At 38.3% G+C, this 22,844-nt stretch overlaps 1 protein-coding gene across 12 annotated transcripts in view; it reads right to left on the bottom strand.

Annotated features, from left to right (window-relative positions):
- Window positions 1-22,844, bottom strand: part of KIAA0586 — a 121,052-nt gene that overhangs the window by 81,669 nt on the left and 16,539 nt on the right. For 11 of the 12 annotated variants that reach the window (XM_082616757.1, XM_082616755.1, XM_082616762.1 and 8 more), the window contains 7 exons: window positions 21,808-21,931; window positions 16,920-17,052; window positions 16,094-16,311; window positions 15,617-15,689; window positions 13,946-14,173; window positions 12,805-12,979; window positions 1,439-1,633 (listed from right to left, as the gene is read on the bottom strand). In XM_082616757.1, coding sequence (XP_082472883.1) covers window positions 1,439-1,633; window positions 12,805-12,979; window positions 13,946-14,173; window positions 15,617-15,689; window positions 16,094-16,311; window positions 16,920-17,052; window positions 21,808-21,931 — 1,146 coding nt within the window. The remainder of the gene's footprint in view (window positions 1-1,438; window positions 1,634-12,804; window positions 12,980-13,945; window positions 14,174-15,616; window positions 15,690-16,093; window positions 16,312-16,919; window positions 17,053-21,807; window positions 21,932-22,844) is intronic. The other variant, XM_082616753.1, reaches the window with a different exon arrangement.

Below are 22,844 nucleotides of genomic sequence, written 5' to 3'. Positions count from 1 at the left end.
GGGAAAAGGAGTCAACCATTTCAGAAGTAAAGAGAAAATTCTAATATAAAACCTAGATCTTTATGCCTAAATTCTCATAGGAAAGGAAAGCACTATCTGCAATCACCTTTTCCTCTATCATCACCACCGCCATCATACCCACCATGTCATCCTTTTAGCAGCGACTAACATTAGGTGCTCATATGTACTAAACACTTCACATACACTATCTAATTTAAATAAGCTTATGGAGTATTAATATTATCCACATTTTACATTTGAGGGAACAGAGGTTTAGAGACATAACTTAATTTTTCAAAGGTTATGATAGTAAGTGGCAAAGCCAAAACTAAAGTGTATTGCATTGTGTTGTATTATTTTTATTCTCAAATCTTCATAGAGCAGCAACAGACAAAAATAAAACTAGTGTTTGACTACCAATAAATAGCACGTAGGCCAACTATCTGCTAACTATCATAGCTGTCAAAATTTTGTTACCTTTCACTTCAAAAGTTCCATTTGTTTCCTAAATTTCAAAGTAAAGAGGGACAGTGCAGTGCATTCATTAAAAACACAGACTCTAAAGTCACACTGCCTGGGGTTTGAATCTTGGCTCCACTCTAGCTATGTGGCCTTTGACAAATTACTGAACTCTTCTGTGCCTCAGTTTCTTCATTTATAAAATTGGTACATTACCATGCGTTTTATACAGTGGATTAAATAAGTTAATATATATAAAGTGCTTAGATCTGTCCCTGGCACACAGTAAGAACTTTATAAGTATCAGCTATTATTTTAGTAGAAGACATGTTTGAACAGACAGCTACCAAGTTGACATGCTATTAACCCATAATATCAAAAATAAAAAATTCTCTTATGTTGAAAAATTCACATTTAAATAATTCATCAAAATTAAGAATCGCAGTGATATTGAAAGAATAAAATAGCTAACAAAATTTGAAGAGCTAGTGTGAGAACAAAAATTATTTGCTCAACTTTTACAATGATGGATCTGAGAGACCTCAAATAAGTTAATAACAAATTATTAGCTTAGAACACACAACTACATAATTTTTACTTCTCATGGCCTAGTCCAAAAGTATATAAAAGGTAATTCGAAATACTTCTCCTAAGACATAACGATATTAAACCAATCAAAATCCTCAAGTTCTTTAATTATTATGAATGTCTATGACATGTCTAAACATTATTTAAATTTCATTTCATCTACAGAAATATACTATAAAATACCAAAAGAATGTTTCCTGTAAGTGAAAATATAGCATCATTTCAGAGACTGCTACTACACAAAGTAAGACACATTCTGAGGCCCTACTCACAAATACAAACAACACATAAAGGAAAAGGTAGGTGACTACTATGTCAGTATCACTTTGTAATTTCTGCTGTTGCTGATTAGAATTCTAAAATTTACCCCATATATTTTGTTGTGTCTTACCTAAAAGAACTGCCATAGGAATTAGATGACCTTCCAGTGTACCTGAAAAAGTAGGCATTTCCCGGCTTGGGCTGAACAAATACTGCTGCTCACCAGGAGACAGTGTAGTTATGGTATGTTGCAGTTTAGAATCTGTCTTTGTAGGTTTTGTTGCATAAAAGTCAGTTTGTGTTCTTATTGACTTTACTTTAGTGCCTATAATAATGACCAATGGCAGATATTTTAAAATATTGTTTGAACATCTACTATGCAGTCATCTACAAATATAGCAACCCTTCCTCACAGAAAGATCTCATTCTATATAAGGTTACAGGGCCCCAAAATATAAGTAAACCAGGGGTTGGCAAACTTTTTCTTAATTGGTCAGATAGTAAATATTTTAGCCTCATTGGCTGTGTGGTCTCAGTGGCAACATCTCAACTCTGCTGCTGTAGCATGAAAGCACTCATAGACAATACTTAAATGAATGAGAATAGCTATGTTCCAACAGAGCTTTATTTATAAAAATAGGCAGCTGACCTGCAGGTCATGGTTTTTCAACCTCTGAATAGATGTAACAACTTGTGCAACTACTATGATAGAAAAGATACAATAACTAGAAAAAAATGTTGAATAAAGATTCAAAAGAATATTCAGAACGTATTACTTAACTCGTTATGTTTTTTCCTATGAGTATAAGAAAGTTAATGATCATTTTTGGAATTGAAAATTTTTTCATCCTCTCATTATTCTGTATAACCAGGCTTTATCCTTTGAAATTACGTACAGATAATCAAATTCTATAATTATTAAAACCTTGAAGAATAACATTATACATTTTTAAATCACTATTTAGTAAACCTATATAGATATTAAATCCTGAATTCTTAAATAATTAGAAATTTTTCTGATTATCTGTCTCCCTGGAGAAGAACATAAATTTCTGTGGAACCTGGGAAAAGTGAAGAAAACTAAAAGTGTAAAGGAAAAGAAACTAAAATATTTTTTATTGATAAATAAATACCTGACATTTCTACATTTTTACTTTTAATATAAGAGCAGTTTTATAAATCTACTTTTAAATATAGTTTTATGATCCGAGGAAGAAAAATTTTAGTACCACATCTATATTTTTTTCATCATGTTCTCAAGTATTCATTCATTCAACTGAAGGAATATTTTTCTTGAATGTTTATTTATTTATTTTTGATAAATTTATTTATTTATTTTTGGCTGCGTTGGGTCTTTGTTGTTGCGTGTGGGCTTCCTCTAGTTGTGGCGAGCGGGGGCTACCCTTCGTCGTGGTGCATGGGCTTCTCGTTGCAGTGGCTTCTCTTGTTGCGGAGCATGGGCTCTAGGAGCATGGACTTCAGTAGTTGCAGCACAAGGGCTCAGTAGTTGTGGTGCATGGGCTTAGTTGCTCCATGGCATGTGGGATCTTCCTGGAACAGGGATCGAACTCATGTCCCCCTGTGTTGGCAGGCGGATTCTTAACCACTGTGCCACCAGGGAAGTCCTCCAGTTTAAGAGGATTAAGACAATGTCTTACTCTTTGTGGCCTTCACAATACCTAGTATAATAATGATGGACAGATAAAGGTATTGTAAAAAACTTTTTAACTGAACCCTAGTTAGACCTAAGGTAGATTTTCTTTTTCTTTTTCTTAGTTTCCACCCAGTTCTGTTTAGTCTGAAAGGGATGATGTTGCTTATTTCTTACTATAATACAATAGATTAGTTTGAATTCTGGGCTTCCAGGCAACCACCTCAGAGAAGACTGCCGTTTAATTTGCTTGCTACAAACAAATGGTTCTTCAGTGGAGGGGGCCTCTGCGGTGGTACTGATACCTCTGCTTCCATGTTTGTACTGTAGGTGCCATATAGAATCTGAACGGTGCCTAGCAGTAACTTCTCTCACTGCTAACGCTCAGAAACTTAAAGGCAGAGGGGGAATTGAATGTAGATAGTGTCTAATAGTAACATCATAGTAAGCACTTTTAATGCTTTTAAAGATTTAAAAAATGTATTTAAAGATTTTTTAGAAACAATATCAAAGTCAGATGTACACGGGCTTAGTTGCTTAGTTGCTCCACGGCATGTGGGATCTTCCCGGACCAGGGTTTGAACCCATGTCCCCTGCACTGGCAGCTGGATTCTTAACCACAGCACTACCAGGGAAGCCCCTTGAATGTTTATTTAAAATATATTTTTTCAGCATTTAGAATGTGTTTGGCATCATTCCAGACACAGGGACTACAAGTACTGAATAAACCAACTGTATTCATGTAGCTTACACTCTAGTAAGGAAAAAAATTGATAAATAAAAGTATAATGTCAGATGGTGAAAAGTGCTATGAGGAACAAGAGGCAGAGCAAGGGAATGGAGAGGGTTAGATGGTAATATTTTGGATAGGATGGTCAACATAGACTTCTCTGAGGAGCTAACAGCTAAGAGCAGAGATTGAAAGAACTGAGTGAGCCATGCAAGGGTCTGAGGGAAAAGCCCTCCAGGCAGAGGGAATAACAGGCACCAAGGCCCCAGGAGGAGCCTGGGTCCACAGGTTCTCAATCACTTCTACCATCAAAAGGGTTACTTCATAAAGTGATTTTTGGATTTAAAAGTATTTTAAAACCTTAACTTATTTTTTGCAAAGGCTTTCCAAACCCCAAATATAAGTTAATAGCAAGCTCTAAGAAACAAGGAGGTACCCCGGAGGAAGATGGCTGAAGAGTAAGACGCGGAGATCACCTTCCTCCCCACAGATACATCAGAAATTCATCTACACGTGGAACAACTCCTACAGAACACCTACTGAACGCTGACAGAAGACCTCAGACCCCTCAAAAGGCAAGAAACTCCCCCATATACCTGGGTAGGACAAAAGAAAAAAGAATAAACAGAGACAAAAGGATAGGGACGGGACCTGCACCAGTGGGAGGGAGCCGTGAAGGAGGGAAGGTTTCTACACACTACAAGCCCCTTCGCGGGCGGAGACTGCAGGTGGCGGAGGGGGAAAGCTTCGGAGTAGCGGAGGAGAGCACAGCAACGGGGTGTGGAGGGCAAAGCGGAGAGATTCCGCCACAGAGGATCGGTGCCCTCAGGCACTCACCAGCCCGAGAGGCTTGTCTGCTCGGCCGCCGTGGCGGGGGGGGTGCTGGGAGCTGAGGCTCGGGTATCGGCTTTCAGTCAGAGCGCAGGGAGAGGACTGGGGCTGGCGGCAGGAAGAGAGCCTGAAGGGGTTAGTGCACCACGGCTAGCCCGGAGGGAGTCCGGGGAAAGGGTCTGGAGCTGCCGAAGAGGCAAGAGAGTTTTTTCCCTTTTGTTTCCTGGTGCGCGAGGAGAGGGCATTAAGAAGGCTGCTTAGGGAAGCTCCGGAGACAGGCGCGAGCCGCGGGTAAGGCGCGGACCTCGGAGACGGGCGTGGGCGGCCGCCGCCGCTGCCGCCGCCGCCGCCCGCGGCCCGCCGCCGCCGTCGCCGCGGCCCGCTGCCGACGCCGCCGCCCGCCGCCGACGCCGCTGCCGACGCGGCCCGCCGCCGACGCCGCCGACGCCGCCGACGCCGCCGACGCCGCGGCCCGCCGCCAACGCCCGCCGCCGACGCCGCTGCCGACGCGGCCCGCCGCCGACGCCGACGCGGCCCGCCGCCGACGCCGACGCGGCCCGCCGCCGCCGCGGCCCGCCGCCGACGCCCGCCGCCGACGCCGCTGCCGACGCGGCCCGCCGCCGACGCCGCTGCGGCCCGCCGCCGACGCCGCCGACGCCGCCGCCCGCCGACGCCGCCGCCGACGCCGCGGCCCGCCGCCGACGCCCGCCGCCGCGGGGCCTGTGTGCGGGCGCGGGTCGCTGTCCGCCCCGCCTTCCGGGGGGCCTGTGCACCCCGCCACTGCCGGGGTCCCGAGACCCGGGGACGGCTTTCCCGGTAAAGCGCACGGAGCGCCACGGGCTGCTGCAACGTCACGCCGACCTCTGCCGCCGCAGGCCCGCCCCACACTGCGCGCCCCTCCCTCCCCTCTGCCTGAGTGAGCCAGAGCCCCCGAATCAGCGGCTCCTTTAAACCCGTCCTGTCTGAGCGAAGAACGGACGCCCTCCGGCGACCTACGCACAGAGGCGGGGCCGGGTCCAAGGCTGAGACCCGGGAGCTGTGAGAGCAGAGACAGGGGAATCTCTCTGTGCAGTCTCGGAGGCAGCGGATTAAAGCTCCACGGTCCATTTGATGTGCCCTGCGTCTGTGGAGTGCATGAATGGACAGCGAATCATCCCAAATTGAGGAAGTGGACTTTGAGGACAAGATTTAAGACTTTCCCCCCTTTTCCTCTTTTTACAACGAATTATTCCAAATTGAGGAGGTGGACTTGGAGAGCAAGATTTTTGATTTTTCCCCCTCCTGCTCTCTTTTTGTGAATGTGTATGTGTAATCTTCTGTGTAAGATTATCTCTGTATAGCTTTGCTTCCACCATATGTCCCAGGGTTCTATCGGTCCGTTTTTTTTTTTTTTTTTCAATAATTACTTTCTGATTTTAATAACGCTACTATATTTCATACTTTATTCTAATTTACTTTACCTGCTCTTTCTTTTTTTCCTACCTTCCCTTCCTCCCTCCCTCCGCTCCTCCTTTCCTTCTTTCCTCCCTCCCTCCCTCCCACCCTTCTTCTTTCCACTTTCTTTTTCTTTCCTTCCTCCCTCCCTCCCTCCTGTCTTTCTTTCTTTCTTTCCTTCCTCCCTCCCTCCCTCCCTTCTTCCATTCACTCTTCCTTTTGCTTTCATTCCTCCCTCCCTTCCTCCTTTCTTTCCTTCTTTCTTTCCATCCATCCTCCCTCCCTCCTTTCTTTCTTCCTTCCTTCTTTCCTTTCTTCCCTTCTTCCTTTCTTTCCCTCTCTCTTTCTTTCTTCTACTAATTCTTTCTCTCTACCTTTTCTCCCTGTTATTCTGAGCCGGGTGGATGAAAGGCTCTTGGTGCTGCAGCCAGGAGCCAGTGCTGTGCCTCTGAAGTGGGAGAGCCAACTTCAGGACACGGGTCCACAAGAGACCTCCCAGCTCCACATAATATCAAGCAGCGAAAATCTCCCAGAGATCTCCATCCCAACACCAGCACCCAGCTTCAGTCAACGACCAGCAAGCTACAGTGCTGGTCACCCTATGCAAAGCAACTAGCAAGGCAGGAACACAACCCCACCCATTAGCAGAGAGGCTACCTAAAAACATAATAAGGCAATAGGCACCCCAAAACACACCACCAGACGTGGACCTGTCCCCCAGAAAGACAAGATCGAGCCTCAACCACCAGAACACAGGCTCTAGTACCCCCCACCAGGAAGCCTACACAACCTACTGAAACAACCTTAGCCACTGGGGTCAGACACCAAAAACAACGGGAACTACGAATCTACAGCCTGCAAAAAGGAGACCCCAAACACAGTAACATAAGCAAAATGAGAAGACAGAAAAACACACAGCAGGTGAAGGAGCAAGATAAAAACCTCCCAGACCTAACAAATGAAGAGGTAATAGGCAGTCTACCTGAAAAAGAATTCAGAATAATGATAGTAAAGCTGATCCAAGATTCTATTTCCAAGATCCATAATCTTGGAAATAGAATAGACAAAATGCAAGAAACAGTTAACAAGGACCTAGAAGAACTAAAGATGAATCAAGCATCGATTAAAAACACAATAAATGAAATGAAAAATACTCTAGATGGGATCAATAGCAGAATAACTGAGGCAGAAGAACGGATAAGTGAGGTGGAAGATAAAATAGTGGAAATAACTGATGCAGAGCAAAATAAAGAAAAAAGAATGAAAAGAACAGAGGACAGTCTCAGAGACCTCTGGGACAACATTAAACGCACCAACATTCGAATTATAGGGGTTCCAGAAGAAGAAGAGAAAAAGAAAGGGACTGAGAAAATATTTGAAGAGATTATAGTTGAAAACTTCCCCAATATGGGAAAGGAAATAGTTAATCAAGTCCAGGAGGCACAGAGAGTCCCATACAGAATAAATCCAAGGAGAAATACACCAAGACACATATTAATCAAACTGTCAAAAATTAAACACAAAGAAATCATATTAAAAGCAGCAAGGCAAAAACAACAAATAACACACAAGCGAATCCCCATCAGGATAACAGCTGATCTCTCAGCAGAAACTCTACAAGCCAGAAGGGAGTGGCAGGACATAATTAAAGTGATGAAGGAGAGAAACCTGCAACCAAGATTACTCTACCCAGCAAGGATCTCATTCAGATTTGATGGAGAAATTAAAACGTTTACAGACAAGCAAAAGCTGAGAGAGTTCAGCACCACCAAACCAGCTCTACAACAAATGCTAAAGGAACTTCTCTAGGCAAGAAGCACAACAGAAGGAATATACCTACAATAACAACCCAAAGCAATTAAGGAAATGGGAATAGGAACATACATATCAATAATTACCTTAAATGTAAATGGACTAAATGCTCCCACCAAAAGACACAGATTGGCTGAATGGATACAAAAACAAGACCCATATATATGCTGTCTACAAGAGACCCACTTCAGACCTCGAGACACATACAGATTGAAAGTAAGGGGATGGAAAAAGATATTCCATGCAAATGGAAATCAAAAGAAAGCTGGAGTAGCAATTCTCATATCAGACAAAATAGACTTTAAAATAAAGACTATTAGAAGAGACAAAGAAGGACACTACATAACGATAAAGGGATCGATCCAAGAAGAAGATATAACAATTGTAAATATTTATGCACCCAACATAGGAGCACCTCAATACATACGGCAAATACTAACAGCCATAAAAGGGGAAATCGACAGTAACACAATCATAGTAGGGGACTTTAACACCCCACTTTCACCAATGGACAGATCATCCAAAATGAAAATAAATAAGGAAACACAAGCTTTAAATGATACATTAAACAAGATGGACTTAGTTGATATTTATAGGACATTCCATCCAAAAACAACAGAATACACATTTTTCTCAAGTGCTCATGGAACATTCTCCAGGATAGATCATATCTTGGGTCACAAATCAAGCCTTGGTAAATTTAGGAAAATTGAAATTGTATCAAGTATCTTTTCCGACCACAATGCTATGAGACTAGACATCAATTACAGGAAAAGATCTGTAAAAAATACAAACACATGGAGGCTAAACAATACACTACTCAATAACGAAGTGATCACTGAAGAAATCAAAGAGGAAATTAAAAAATACCTAGAAACAAATGACAATGGAGACACGACGACCCAAAACCTATGGGACGCAGCAAAAGCAGTTCTAAGGGGGAAGTTTATAGCAATACAATCCCACCTTAAGAAACAGGAAACATTTCGAGTAAACAACCTGATCCTGCACCTAAAGCAATTAGAGAAAGAAGAACAAAAAACCCCCAAAGCTAGCAGAAGGAAAGAAATCATAAAGATCAGATCAGAAATAAATGAAAAAGAAATGAAGGAAACGATAGCAAAGATCAACCAAACTAAAAGCTGGTTCTTTGAGAAGATAAACAAAATTGACAAACCATTAGCCAGACTCATCAAGAAAAGAAGGGAGAAGACTCAAATCAATAGAATTAGAAATGAAAAAGGAGAAGTAACAACTGACACTGCAGAAATACAAAAGATCATGAGAGATTACTATAAGCAACTCTATGCCAATAAAATGGACAACCTGGAAGAAATGGACAAATTCTTAGAAATGCACAACCTGCCAAGACTGACTCAGGAAGAAATAGAAAATATGAATAGACCAATCACAAGCACTGAAATTGAAACTGTGATTAAAAATCTTCCATCAAACAAAAGCCCAGGACCAGATGGCTTCACAGGCGAATTCTATCAAACATTTAGAGAAGAGCTAACACCTATCCTTCTCAAACTCTTCCAAACAATATCAGAGGAAGGAACACTCCCAAACTCATTCTACGAGGCCACCATCACCTTGATACCAAAACCAGGCAAGGATGTCACAAAGAAAGAAAACTACAGGCCAATATCACTGATGAACATAGATGCAAAAATCCTCAATAAAATACTAGCAAACAGAATCCAACAGCATATTAAAAGGATCATACACCATGATCAAGTGGGGTTTATTCCAGGAATGCAAGGATTCTTCAATATACGCAAATCAATCAATGTGATACACCATATTAACAAGTTGAAGGAGAAAAACCATATGATCATCTCAATAGATGCAGAGAAAGCTTTCGACAAAATTCAACACCCATTTATGATAAAAACCCTGCAGAAAGTAGGCATAGAGGGATCTTTCCTCAACATAATAAAGGCCATATATGACAAACCCACAGCCAACATTGTCCTCAATGGTGAAAAACTGAAACCATTTCCACTAAGATCAGGAACAAGACAAGGTTGCCCACTCTCACCACTCTTATTCAACATAGTTTTGGAAGTTTTAGCCACAGCAATCAGAGAAGAAAAGGAAATAAAAGGAATCCAAATCGGAAAAGAAGAAGTAAAGCTGTCACTGTTTGCAGATGACATGATACTATACATAGAGAATCCTAAAGATGCTACCGAAAAACTACTAGAGCTAATCAATGAATTTGGTAAAGTAGCAGGATACAAAATTAATGTACAGAAATCTCTGGCATTCCTGTACACTAATGATGAAAAATCTGAAAATGAAATCAAGAAAACACTCCCATTTACCATTGCAACAAAAAGAATAAAATATCTAGGAATAAACCTACCTAAGGAGACAAAAGACCTGTATGCAGAAAATTATAAGACACTGATGAAAGAAATTAAAGAAGATACAAATAGATGGAGAGATATACCATGCTCCTGGATTGGAAGAATCAATATTGTGAAAATGACTGTACTACCCAAAGCAATCTACAGATTCAATGCAATCCCTATCAAACTACCACTGGCATTTTTCACAGAACTAGAACAAAAAATTTCAAAATTTGTTTGGAAAACCAAAAGACCCCGAATAGCCAAAGCAATCTTGAGAACGAAAAACGGAGCTGGAGGAATCAGGCTCCCTGACTTCAGACTATACTACAAAGCTACAGTAATTAAGACAGTGTGGTACTGGCATAAAAACAGAAAGATAGATCAGTGGATCAGGATAGAAAGCCCAGAGATAAACCCATGCACATATGGCCAACTTATCTTTGATAAAGGAGGCAGGAATGTACAGTGGAGAAAGGACAGCCTCTTCAATAAGTGGTGCTGGGAAAACTGGACAAGGACATGTAAAAGTCTGAGATTAGATCATTCCCTAACACCATACACAAAAATAAGCTCAAAATGGATTAAAGACTTAAATGTAAGGCCAGAAACTATCAAACTCTTAGAGGAAAACATAGGTAGAACACTCTATGACATAAATCACAGCAAGATCCTTTTGGACCCACCTCCTAGAGAAATGGAAATAAAAACAAAGATAAACAAATGGGACCTAATGAAACTTCAAAGCTTTTGCACAGCAAAGGAAACCATAAACAAGACCAAAAGACAACCCTCAGAATGGGAGAAAATATTTGCAAATGAAGCAACTGACAAAGGATTAATCTCCAAAATTTATAAACAGCTCATGCAGCTCAATAGCAAAAAAACAAACAACCCAATCCAAAAATGGGCAGAAGACTTAAATAGGCATTTCTCCAAAGAAGATATACAGACTGCCAACAAACACATGAAAGAATGCTCAACATCATTAATCATCAGAGAAATGCAAATCAAAACTACAATGAGATATCATCTCACACCAGTCAGAATGGCCATCATCAAGAAATCTAGAAACAATAAATGCTGGAGAGGGTGTGGAGAAAAGGGAACACTCTTGCACTGCTGGTGGGAATGTGAATTGGTACAGCCACTATGGAGAACTGTATGGAGGTTCCTTAAAAAACTACAAACAGAACTACCATATGACCCAGCAATCCCACTACTAGGCATATACCCTGAGAAAACCATAATTCAAAAAGAGACATGTACCAAAATGTTCATTGCAGCTCTATTCACAATAGCCCGGAGCTGGAAACAACCTAAGTGTCCATCATCGGATGAATGGATAAAGAAGATGTGGCACATATATACAATGGAATATTACTCAGCCATAAAAAGAAACGAAACTGAGCTATTTGTAATGAGGTGGCTAGACCTAGAGTCTGTCATACAGAGTGAAGTAAGTCAGAAAGAGAAAGACAAATACCGTATGCTAACACACATATACGGAATTTAAAAAAAAAAAATGGCATGAAGAACCTAGGGGTAAAACGGGAATAAAGACACAGACCTACTTGAGAATGGACTTGAGGATATGGGGAGGGGGAAGGGTAAGCTGTGACAAAGCGAAAGAGAGGCATGGACATATATACACTACCAAACGTGGGGTAGATAGATGGTGGGAAGCGGCCGCATGGCACAGGGAGATCAGCTCGGTGCTTTGTGACCGCCTGGAGGGGTGGGATGGGGAGGGTGGGAGGGAGGGAGATGCATGAGGGAAGGGATGTGGGAACAGATGTATGTGTATGACTGATTCACTTTGTTATAAAGCAGAAACTAATAAAAAATTAAAAAAAAAAAAAAAAAAAAAAGAAACAAGGAAACATTAGGGTAAATATCATCCACAAGCCTAGTAAAATAAAATCTATAGGATTTCTAGATAAACTGACACCCTATATGATCAACTAACTTTTGGAAAGGAAAGGAAGGAAAAATAAAGCAACCGCCACAGCTCCAACTTCCAGAAAGGATCAGAAAGGAAAATGAGCTGGGATCCACGAGTGACGGCATGTTGTCAAAGTGCCTTACAGACTGCTAAAGCACAAGTTGAGAAACTTCAAAATGTAACCAAGGTCAACGGACTCAATATTTAACTAAGAGTTATATGTAAATATACTAGTGAAATGATAGGTGTGAGTCAAAACATATAGTGATAAATAAAGATATTTTTAGTTGTGTACTAAAGTAACAAAAAAATTTTTCCCCTTTGCTAACTAAGGCTCTCTGAGGACAAACCAAACTGCAAAAGTGCCCATAAGCACTTTTATGATAATGTACAGCATATGGCTTATCTTTCTGTTCATAAAGAATGTGATGGAGTAAGCTTTGCAAGGAAATGTCTACGTTCCCTAGATTATAATTTAAATTGCTTAAAAGTCATCATCTCAAAAATTTTTATCATGCTTTATCTGAAGATACCATCTAATCCTATTTTTTCCCCACTGATCCTATCTTGAATCTGGTCTATTTTTCCCTACTTTCCTAAAAGGAAATGTTTCCATCCCTAAGCATTACATAATTTGAACAGTATTTATAAGTAATAAAAAGCAAAAATTAAACTTTACATATTAAACCAATACCACAAAAAATGAGTTTTATCACCAAAAAATGAGGTTCCTTACCTTTAACTCGTTCTATTACTTTTGGTCTCTGTGGTCTGGATTTAGGAGATGGAGAATTAAATCTGAGATATGGTCCTTTTTTAAGAGTGCTGCGATGACCCTGATAAACTGGTTTTCCATAGATTTGTAACATATAATCCTTGTCTTGTACCACTGTGGTTGCTTTCAAAAACCCCTAAGTATACAAAGTTATTCAACTCACCAGCAAAATAGTCATCAAACACTTATCTCATTTTTCTAAAAACTCCTTTTGCCAGCTTAAGTACTATATTAAGAACGATCAGGTCAGGAAAGTCCTCTATGTTGAATGGCTCTTAAATTCTGGAGATAGTTCTCAAACTACAGTTGTTAAGTTTTCCAAAGCATGAAAATTAAATACAAAAATCATCCACCCAAAAAACATGAAGGTTCTTACACTACTAAGCATATTTTCAGCACCAAAAAGTAAGTTTAAACACATTTTACATATGAAAGTAATAACTGTCAAGTACAGTAAAATAACATAAACCAAGTCTTTAAATAATTTCCTACATTCCTGATCTCACCTTCAATCATAATCTAAATGCCACAGAAAGGTAGCATTTATTGAGCATCTACTAAGTACTAAGTACTGAATTAATCAGATGCTTTATGAATCTGCCCAACAATCCATGTTTGGCATTAACAAAGTTACAGCTTAGTTAGAACAGCCAAAAAATTCCCTCTAGGATCTAGTACCATGCCTCCCAATCACTAGGCACTAAACAGACATTTGTTAAACTGAAAAATAAACAAACTAAAATTTATACACACATACACACACACACTCATATACAACATACAAAGATGAAATGCAATTTTGAATACCATGAACTAGAGGATCTAATTTTTGGACTAGATGATCTCTAGATATACCTGCTGTAACTGAAATACTGTGATTGTAAGTGTGAGATGTCAGAAGGAAGGAACTGCATACTTTGTGCAGTGATTTCTACATTATGGATATCCAAAACTCTAAATATCACTAGTTTAAAGATGGTTTACATTTGTATAGTCATTCATATTTTTAAAACATTTTCATAGTCATTTCATTATTTATGTCTTTAAAAAATGATCAATTATAATGCAACGTTTACATCACAAAACCAGATCAGGATCTTACCTCTTTTCTCTCTTTCTGTAAGCTTGAAGCAGGCATGCTCCTTGTAGGTGGATTTCTAATTTGCTCCTCTTTTTGTTTTTGAGAATGTTTTCTTGGAATTACAGAGTTGTTTACCGTTTTGTCTTGTGTGTTGGTTTTAATATCTTTACTCATGTTCTGAACTCTCTTGGTCCTTTGGTTCTTCTGATCAAATCTCTTTTGTTCATAATCTTTTCTTGCCAGTTCATCCTTAACATAACCAAAATTAAAATTACTTAAAATCTATCCAAGTAGTAACGCTTTCACATCAAAAGTACTAGAATTTATTTTCTGCTGCTATAGAAATATAATTTAGCAGTTGTAAAGGCTTTATAAGTAAATGACATTGGTTTACATATGAATAAAAATTCTTTTTTAGAATAAACAAAAGATTAAAAAGACTGGTGTTTTATGGAGCAGAGGGGATGAGAAATAGTAGATGATGATCAGGGATAAGAGGGCAACTTTTCATTATAAAGCTTTTTACACTTCTTGATGTTTAAACCATATGAATATAGTAACTGTTCCAAAAATTAACTTAAAAAATATGTTTCCAAAAAGTAAGCAATTTTGTAATAAAACACTGAGATTTATTTATAAAGTTACTTGTAGGTTTAAACAAGCATATTTTGCATGAAATCCACAGTTATAGAGTGACATATATTGCTAGTCGTCTGCAGAACCAGATATGAACTCCAAGTCTTCTGACTCTTAGCCCACGTTTTTTCTGGCGCATTACATAGCAGCTAATATAAATTCTTTATAACCACTTTAGAGGTATATATTCTTAAAACAACAGTGTTTAAAACTGTATATTAGGGAATCCCCTGGCGGTCCAGTGGTTCAGACTCTGTGCTTTCACTGCTGAGGGCCCAGGTTCGATCCCACAAGCTACATAGTGAGGCCAAAAAAACCCAAAACAACCCAAAAAACAAGAAAGAAACAAAAAAAAAAATCCCCCAAACCAAAAAAACCTAACACTTCATCTTCTACCACTGTGAGTACGCAGATACACACATCTTACAGTCAGGAAAAAACATTTTGCATCCCAAGGTAAAAATGAGTTACCCTGTCTAGTTTTGCTTCTTCAAATACATAAAATTTTAAGAATTTCCTTTAAATTACTGACCCCTTGATAAAAACAACTGTCGTGGATTTTTGCAATGCTAATGTCTGAAGATACACCATGAGCTTTGTGGAGGTGAGAAAGTGGCAGTTTTTCCAGCTGGAACTGACTTCTCTAAACTTAGTAACCTTAAAAATCTTGTGGAGTATTTTCCTTTTAAGTAACTTTGATGTTTTTACTTTGGTAAGCCAATGCTTCTAAATCTGCTTTTTTTTTTAAGGATCCTTTTTTTGTAAGTATACTTCTTCCTTTTCTAAATGCTTTTGCTAAATTTTCTTTCAAATCACTCATATTTTAGTTATTATCCACAATTTTCCAGTTAACAGCCATAATATAATTTACAAGACAAAGCACATGTTAAGTAAAATGAAACTTATTACTAAGTAAGTATAAAGGGTGACAGAGTGAAATTAAGAATTATCAGTGGACTTAAAAGGACTATTTTGAGAATATGTATGATACTTGTAAACTGTAATAAATGTTATCTCCTAAGAATTCAATTAATTCTGTTTTCCTCCAATACTTACTTGAATTTCTCCAGAAATAGTTTTAATCCAGTTATCTACTGCCTTTCTGATCCGAATCTTCTCTGACATCTCTCTACAAAACAGAAAAAAGAATTTTCTTAAATTAACATTAAAGGTCCTAAGAATAGATCTCTTACCTAGTTTTGAATCTATTGTGTAGCCCAATATCCTTCATCTGAAAATGAAAAACCAATGTTATTAGTTTCATCGAATGTTTGAAAAGCACATGTAGATCCCAGAAGAAATGTACCAAGGAGAGAAAAAAACAGGGAAAATTAACATCTGTGAAAAATAATAGCAACATGTACATACCCAAATTCCAACTTTATAATAAGTCCACATGTCAAAGGCAATGAAGAACATTTTCTAAACATTAAAACACACTAAAACAAAATGAAGCACTTAGAAAAAAAATTATGAGAGCCTGTAAACTGGCAGTTTCATAAAAAACCTTGGGATGCCAACATCCTGTCCTACCTGTTGGTAGATAGAGCATTGATAAATGAATACATGGCAGCTCCATCCTTTGCACGAATAATAGCTTCCAGGTTTTCTTCAAGTACTTTTTTATGGTTTTGTACTCCTCTCAAAATCTTCTCAGCATCTTTCAATACGGATCTCGTATTGGTTATTTGAAGCTTAATGGAATTCTGTGGAAGATCAGCAACCTCTGACACAATCTGAGATTCTTTTGGCTTAAAAGATAAAAAAGCAAGAATGTTAATATGTAAAACTCATATTAATATTTTAATCCAAATAAGAGCTATTACTATAGTTTGGGACATATACTATGCCAATATGGTCTAAGGAATCAATTTGTCAAATTGAAGAGCTATAAAAGAATACTTGGTAACTAAAGTTTCTTTCCATTTAGAAGCACTAATGTGAATGTTCAGTGAAATGGGGCTGGCAAGCCCACAGCAGTTCGGTGGCCAAAAAAAGCTCTATCTGGTGAAGAAAGCTAAAACAAAATAAGAGCAAGTTGGCTCTAGGTAGGCAGAGCAGACAATGTGAACTGGATAAACGAGGGCCATTCACAGTTCTCCTTCCACCTTCCTTCCTCTCCAACAGAAGCTGGAGAGCTACAGGTTGCCATGTGGCTCAGTCTTAGCCAAGGAGCAGTTAAGTAGAAATCACTTGATGAGGGCTTTTGGAAAAGTTTTGTAAGGGGAACAGGCTGGGCTGACATGTCTTTCCATGCTTTGTCTTCATCCTTCCTCTTGCTTTCTGTCTTGATAACTTTATTTCTTCATAATTTTTACCTTTACTAATCATTAATTTTAGTATCTTGTTCCCACCTTACCTGGAGTATGCCATTTGTTTCGTTCCTCTTTTGGCCAAGATCATGAAGAATATCATCAGACTTCTGCACAGTCACTTTAGCTGTTCCTAGTTCTTCATAGGAAGGAAATTTCTGAGTGGATAGAGGGTCAATGCTGTAAAAGATTTAAAATTAAAGTTTTCTAAATTGTCATAAATTCAGTAAACAGTTGATTATATAAATCTTTGATACATCCTTAGTGATATGAATTCTAAATGAGTCTTATTAAAATTGTGCAGCAGAATTAATCAGTTATGTGATTAAACATATGAAACACCAAAAATTACAAGAAACAAGATTACTCTGGCCAGACTGGTTTAGGGATAGTAGAAAAAGAGCAGGAAACCGTTTTGCTTTGAAAAAGTTAACGTGCAGAAGCACTTCTGGAATGGTGGAGTAAGGATCTCTAAAAATCTACTCCTGTTAAGAGTAAAGAGAACACTAGCAAAAATGGTCAAATCAGCTTTTGCAGAACACTGGAAATTAAACAAAAGCTTGCAACAACCCAAGGAATATTTAAGTAAGAAAATGGCTGACAAGAACAGCAAGCTCTATGGCATTTTTAACTCGCCCTATTCCCAGAGCCCTTTCCCCAACTCTGTGGTAGCTTTGAAAATCAACAGACTCAAGAATTCCCTGGTGGACCAGTGGGTAAGACTCTGTGTTCCCAATGCAGGGGGCCCAGGTTTGATCTCACATGCATGCCACAGCTAAGAAGTCTGCATGCTGCAACTAAGAAGCCCGCATACAGCAACTAAAAAGGCCACAACAAAGATCCTGCGTGCCACTACTAAGACCCAGCACAGCCAAAATAAATAAATAAAACATTAAAAAAAAAAAAAAAAGAGGGCTTCCCTGGTGGCACAGTGGTTAAGAGTCTGCCTGCCGATGCAGGGGACATGGGTTCGTGCCCCGGTCCGGGAAGATCCCACATGCCGCGGAGCAGCTAGGCCCATGAGCCATGGCTGCTGAGCCTGCATGTCCGGAGCCTGTGCTCCGCAACGGGAGAGGCCACAACAGTGAGAGACCCGCGTACCACAAAAAAAAAAAAAAAAAAAAAAAAGAAAGAAAGAAAACCAACAGCCTCACAACCACTAAAAAGTCAGAACGAGTTTGGAGCCCCTCAAAAAGTCCCATTCTCAGGGTTTCTCCTTAGACCTGACTCAGAGTTATCTCAGTGAGAAATCCCATCCCCAGGTCATTCTTCGAAAACAGTGCCAATTGTTCAACATCTTAGCTGCCTGAGGGGGTCATGCCAGTTGAGGCAAACAAGAGGGTAAACAATAAACCAAAAATTTGGGGAATGAGATGTCCATGATGGAGTTCTGAAAAGCTCCAACACATTACTGGATCTAGAAGGTCATGTGCATGTACATGCAAAAGAATGACCTAAAAAGGGCCTAATCTTTCACATCTGACTGACCGTGGGCTCTGTGCGAGTAGGAAGCTAAGGTTAAGACAGACTTATAATCTGCTGGAGCACTGAAGGTGTGCCCCAACATGTACACACACACACACACACACACACACACACACACACACACACAGCCCCTTGCAAAGACAGGGAGACTTATTCATTCAAAGCAGATAAGAAAATCTCATTCCAATCATTAGCAGACATAGCTAACCAAATAGAGACTTGCTACACATGATAAAGAATTAACATTATAGAATTAGTCCAGGAAAATCACTTAACAAACAGCAACAACATGAACAACAACAAAAATCAGCAATACCAACAAATGCTGGTTGGGGGTGGCAGTTGTTGGAAGAATCTGATTTCCAGAACTGGCACATTAAAATGTCTAATTTTCAACAAAAATGTTGTGAGACACAAAGAAACAGGAAAGTATAACTCAGACACACAAAAAGCATAGTCAGTAGAAACTGTCCTTGAGGAGCCCCAAATATTGGACTTACTAGAGAAAGAACATAAATGACCTACTACAATTAAAAGAAAGTATAAGAATGAAGTCTCAGGAACTCCCTGGTGGTACACTGGTTAGGACTCCGCGCTTTCACTGCCGAGGGCCTGGGTTCAACCCCTGGTCAGGGAACTAAGATCCTGCAAGCTGCACAACATGGCCAAAAAGAAACCTAAAAGAATGAAGTCTCACCAAAGAATATCAATAAAGATAAAAACTATTTTTTAAAAAATAGAAATTCTGAGAGTTGAAAAATACAATAACTGAAATGTAAAATTCACTAGACGTTACTGGGCATATACCCTGAGAAAACCATAATTCAAAAAGAGTCTTGTACCAAAATGTTCATTGCAGCCCTATTTACAATAGCCAGGACACGGAAACAACTTAAGTGTCCATCATCGGACGAATGGATAAAGAAGATGTGGCGCATATATACAATGGAATATTACTCAGCCATAAAAAGAAACGAAATTGAGCTATTTGTAATGAGGTGGATAGACCTAGAGTCTGTCATACAGAGTGAAGTAAGTCAGAAAGAGAAAGACAAATACCGTATGCTAACACATATATATGGAATTTAAGAAGAAAAAAAATGTCATGAAGAACCTAGGGGTAAAACGGGAATAAAGACACAGACCTACTTGAGAATGGACTTGAGGATATGGGGAGGGGGAAGGGTAAGCTGTGACAAAGTGAAAGAGTGGCATGGACATATATACACTACCAAACGTAAGGTAGATAGCTAGCTGCAGCAGCCGCATAGCACAGGGAGATCAAGCTCGGTGCTTTGTGACCGCCTGGAGGAGTGGGATAGGGAGGGTGGGAGGGAGATGCAAGAGGGAGGGGATATGGGAAAAACAACAACAACAAAAATTCACTAGACGGGCTAAACAGCATATTCAAATTGGCAAAAGAAAGAATCAGCAAATTTAAAGATAGATTAATTGAAATTATCCAGTTTGAGGAACAGAAGAAAAAAAGAATGAAAAAAATTAAAAGCCTCAGAGACCTGTGGAACATCATCAAGTATACCAACATACAACATAGCCCTAGGAGAGAAAAAAAAGGTCATGTGCACTATTTAACTGTGTAAAGAAGAAATAATGGCCAAAAACTTCCCCAATTTAATGAATATTAATCCACTCATTCAAGAAGATCAACAAAATCTAAGGAGGATAAACTCAAAGAGATCCACACTTAGCTACATCATAGTCAAATTGTCAAAAGCCTAAGACACAGGGAGAATCCTGAAAGCAGCAAGAGAAAAATAACTAATTATATACAGTTTCCTCAGGAAGATTAACAGCTTACTTCTCATCAGAAATCACGAGGTCTAGAGGCAGTGAGATGACATATTCAAAGCACTAAAAGAAAAAGTGTCAACCAAAAATTCCACATCTGGCAAAACTACCCTTCAAAGGTAGAAATTAAGACATTCCTAGATAAACAAAACTGAGAGAATTCATCACCAGCAGACCTACTCTACAGTAAATACTAAAAAGAGTCCCTCAGAGTGAAATAAAAGGACACCACAAACTAACTCATATCCATGTGAAGAAACAAAGAGTACTGGTAAAAGTTAACTACATAGGTAAATATAAAAGACAGTATTAAATTATTTTTGTTTATAACTCTTTTCTTCTATCGGATTTAAAAGACAACTACATAAAGCAATAATTATCAAGCTGTATAGACAAACTTATAATGCAAGAAGACATAATTTGTATGACAATAATAGCAGAAAGAAAGGGGGAGGGAATCAATCTATATCAGAGCAAAGTTTTTGAATCCTATAGAAATTAAATTGGTCTTAATCCTAACTAGATCATTTTAAATTAAGATGTTAATTGTAATTCCTAGGGCAACCACTGAGAAAATAACTCAAAAAATATAGTAAAAGAAGCAACAAGGGAATTAAAATCTTATACTAGAATATATATATTTAATTTAAAAAAAGACATTATGTAGGAATAGTGGAATAAAAAAAGACCTAAGATATAAAAAAACATATAACAACATGACAGACATAAATCTTACTGTATCAGTAATTACATTAAATGTAATGGACTAAAATTGTAATGTCTTCTTATGAGATTACGCAAAATGTGACACATTTAGTTTTTATTATTGTAGTTTTCATGACATTCAAAAAAAATTATAGTGGCTTAGATTTGACTTTTTAAAAACTCTTTAAAATGTAAAGTTTCAAACATACACAAAAGTAGAAAGAATAGTATAATGACCTCTATATACCTTTATTTAACTACAAAAATGACTAACTTATGGCTATTCTCATTTCATTTATACTTCCAACCCAGTTTTCCCCACCCTGCAATGGATTTTTTTTAATTAATTAATTTTATTATTTTTTTTTTTTTTTGGCTGTGTTGGGTCTTCGTTGCTGTATGCGGGCTTTCTCTAGTTGCGGTGAGCAGGGGCTACTCTTCGTTGCGGTGCACCGGCTTCTCATTGTGGTGGCTTCTCTTGCTGCAGAGCACGGGCTCTAGGTGCACAGGCTTCAGTAGTTGTGACTTGCAGGTTCTAGAGCGCAGGCTCAGTAGTTGTGGTGCACGGGCTTAGTTGCTCCACGGCATGTGGGACCTTCCTGGACCAGGGCTCGAACCCATGTCCCCTGTGTTGGCAGGTGGATTCTTAACCACTGTGCCACCAGGGAAGCCCCTGCAATGGATTATTATTGAAGCAAATCCCAGATATCATTTCATCAGAAATGAATAGTAAATAATCCAGTTTGAGAAAATTAGATGTATTCATAATTATATTATAGAAAAGAGGAAAGATCTATTAGCAGAAGAAAACAGTAACTAAATCTAAGACAATTTTTAAAAGCAATGTTTTAAATTCACTAAAATTTCTAAAGAAATTTTAAAAGTATAAACAAAGCTCTTTTCAATGTAGCTTTTATTCCAATCTCTTGTTTTTACCTGTTTCTCCTCTCAGGATTCCATCCTATTTTTGATCTAGTTAGTAAGTTTTTGTCTGAAGATTCACTTATTCTTGTCAAAGAATCATAGTTATTCAAAATTTGTTCCAAGAGTCCTACATTTTCTACAATAGAAGAAATACAGTATCATTTTTCAAGTACTAATTCATTTCTCTTTTATATACTATCTCACATATATGTGTACTAAATTAGTTTCATGTGGTGATTTAAAAATCATGTGGTGATTTTACAATTTACAATGTACATTCATCAATAAAACTAAATATTTATAACTCAAGGAAACTATACCAGTAAAATTTTAGGCCTGAATTTATTTCCATCACAGAAAAAAGGAATTTGAATGAGAAGTAACATCATCACAAAGCCCAGTAAACTGAACTATTTTTATAAACAGTAAAAGGGAGATTTAACTATTTCTTCACAACAACTATTGGTTGAATCTTCCTTTTAGCCTCATCTTTAATGAGACTACATAACAAAAAAATTTTTTTTTTGGTGAGGTTAGTTTATTAATTAAAGATTTTATTATCTTTTAAATTCCTTAAGATTCTTTAAATGTGTCCAAAACAAGACTGGAATGCATTTAAATGACTCCAAAAATGAAAGCTTATATTTAACATTTTTACTTACTTTTACTAGAAAGGCTATATTTTAAGTGTCTATAACAAATTATTATTTCCTGTCACTTATAAAGGTTATTAGCACTTTTTCCAATTGAACACAATAATAAATGTTAAATTTCTCTGAGTTTTAGTATTTTAAATTCACACTTAAAAACAATATAAGTAAACATGATAATCAACCTTACCTTCTATAAAGCATTATTTTTTATTTATTAATAACAAATTTTTTTCATTAAAGGTTTAAGTAATAACATGTTGAAGACAGTCAGAATAATTATAAAGGTATATCTCCAACTCCTTCTACAAAGAATCTAAAGAAGCTTGATTTGCCCAGAAAGTATCATTTAAATACAAATATTAAAAATAGAGATCCCACTTCAGTTACTACAAGGCA

The sequence above is a fragment of the Mesoplodon mirus genome, assembly GCF_964341445.2.
Source record: "Mesoplodon mirus genome assembly, chromosome: 4".
NCBI classification, from domain to species: Eukaryota; Metazoa; Chordata; class Mammalia; order Artiodactyla; family Ziphiidae; genus Mesoplodon; species Mesoplodon mirus.
Note: the sequence above shows the minus strand (reverse complement) of the source record. Positions and strands in the feature narration are given on the sequence as shown.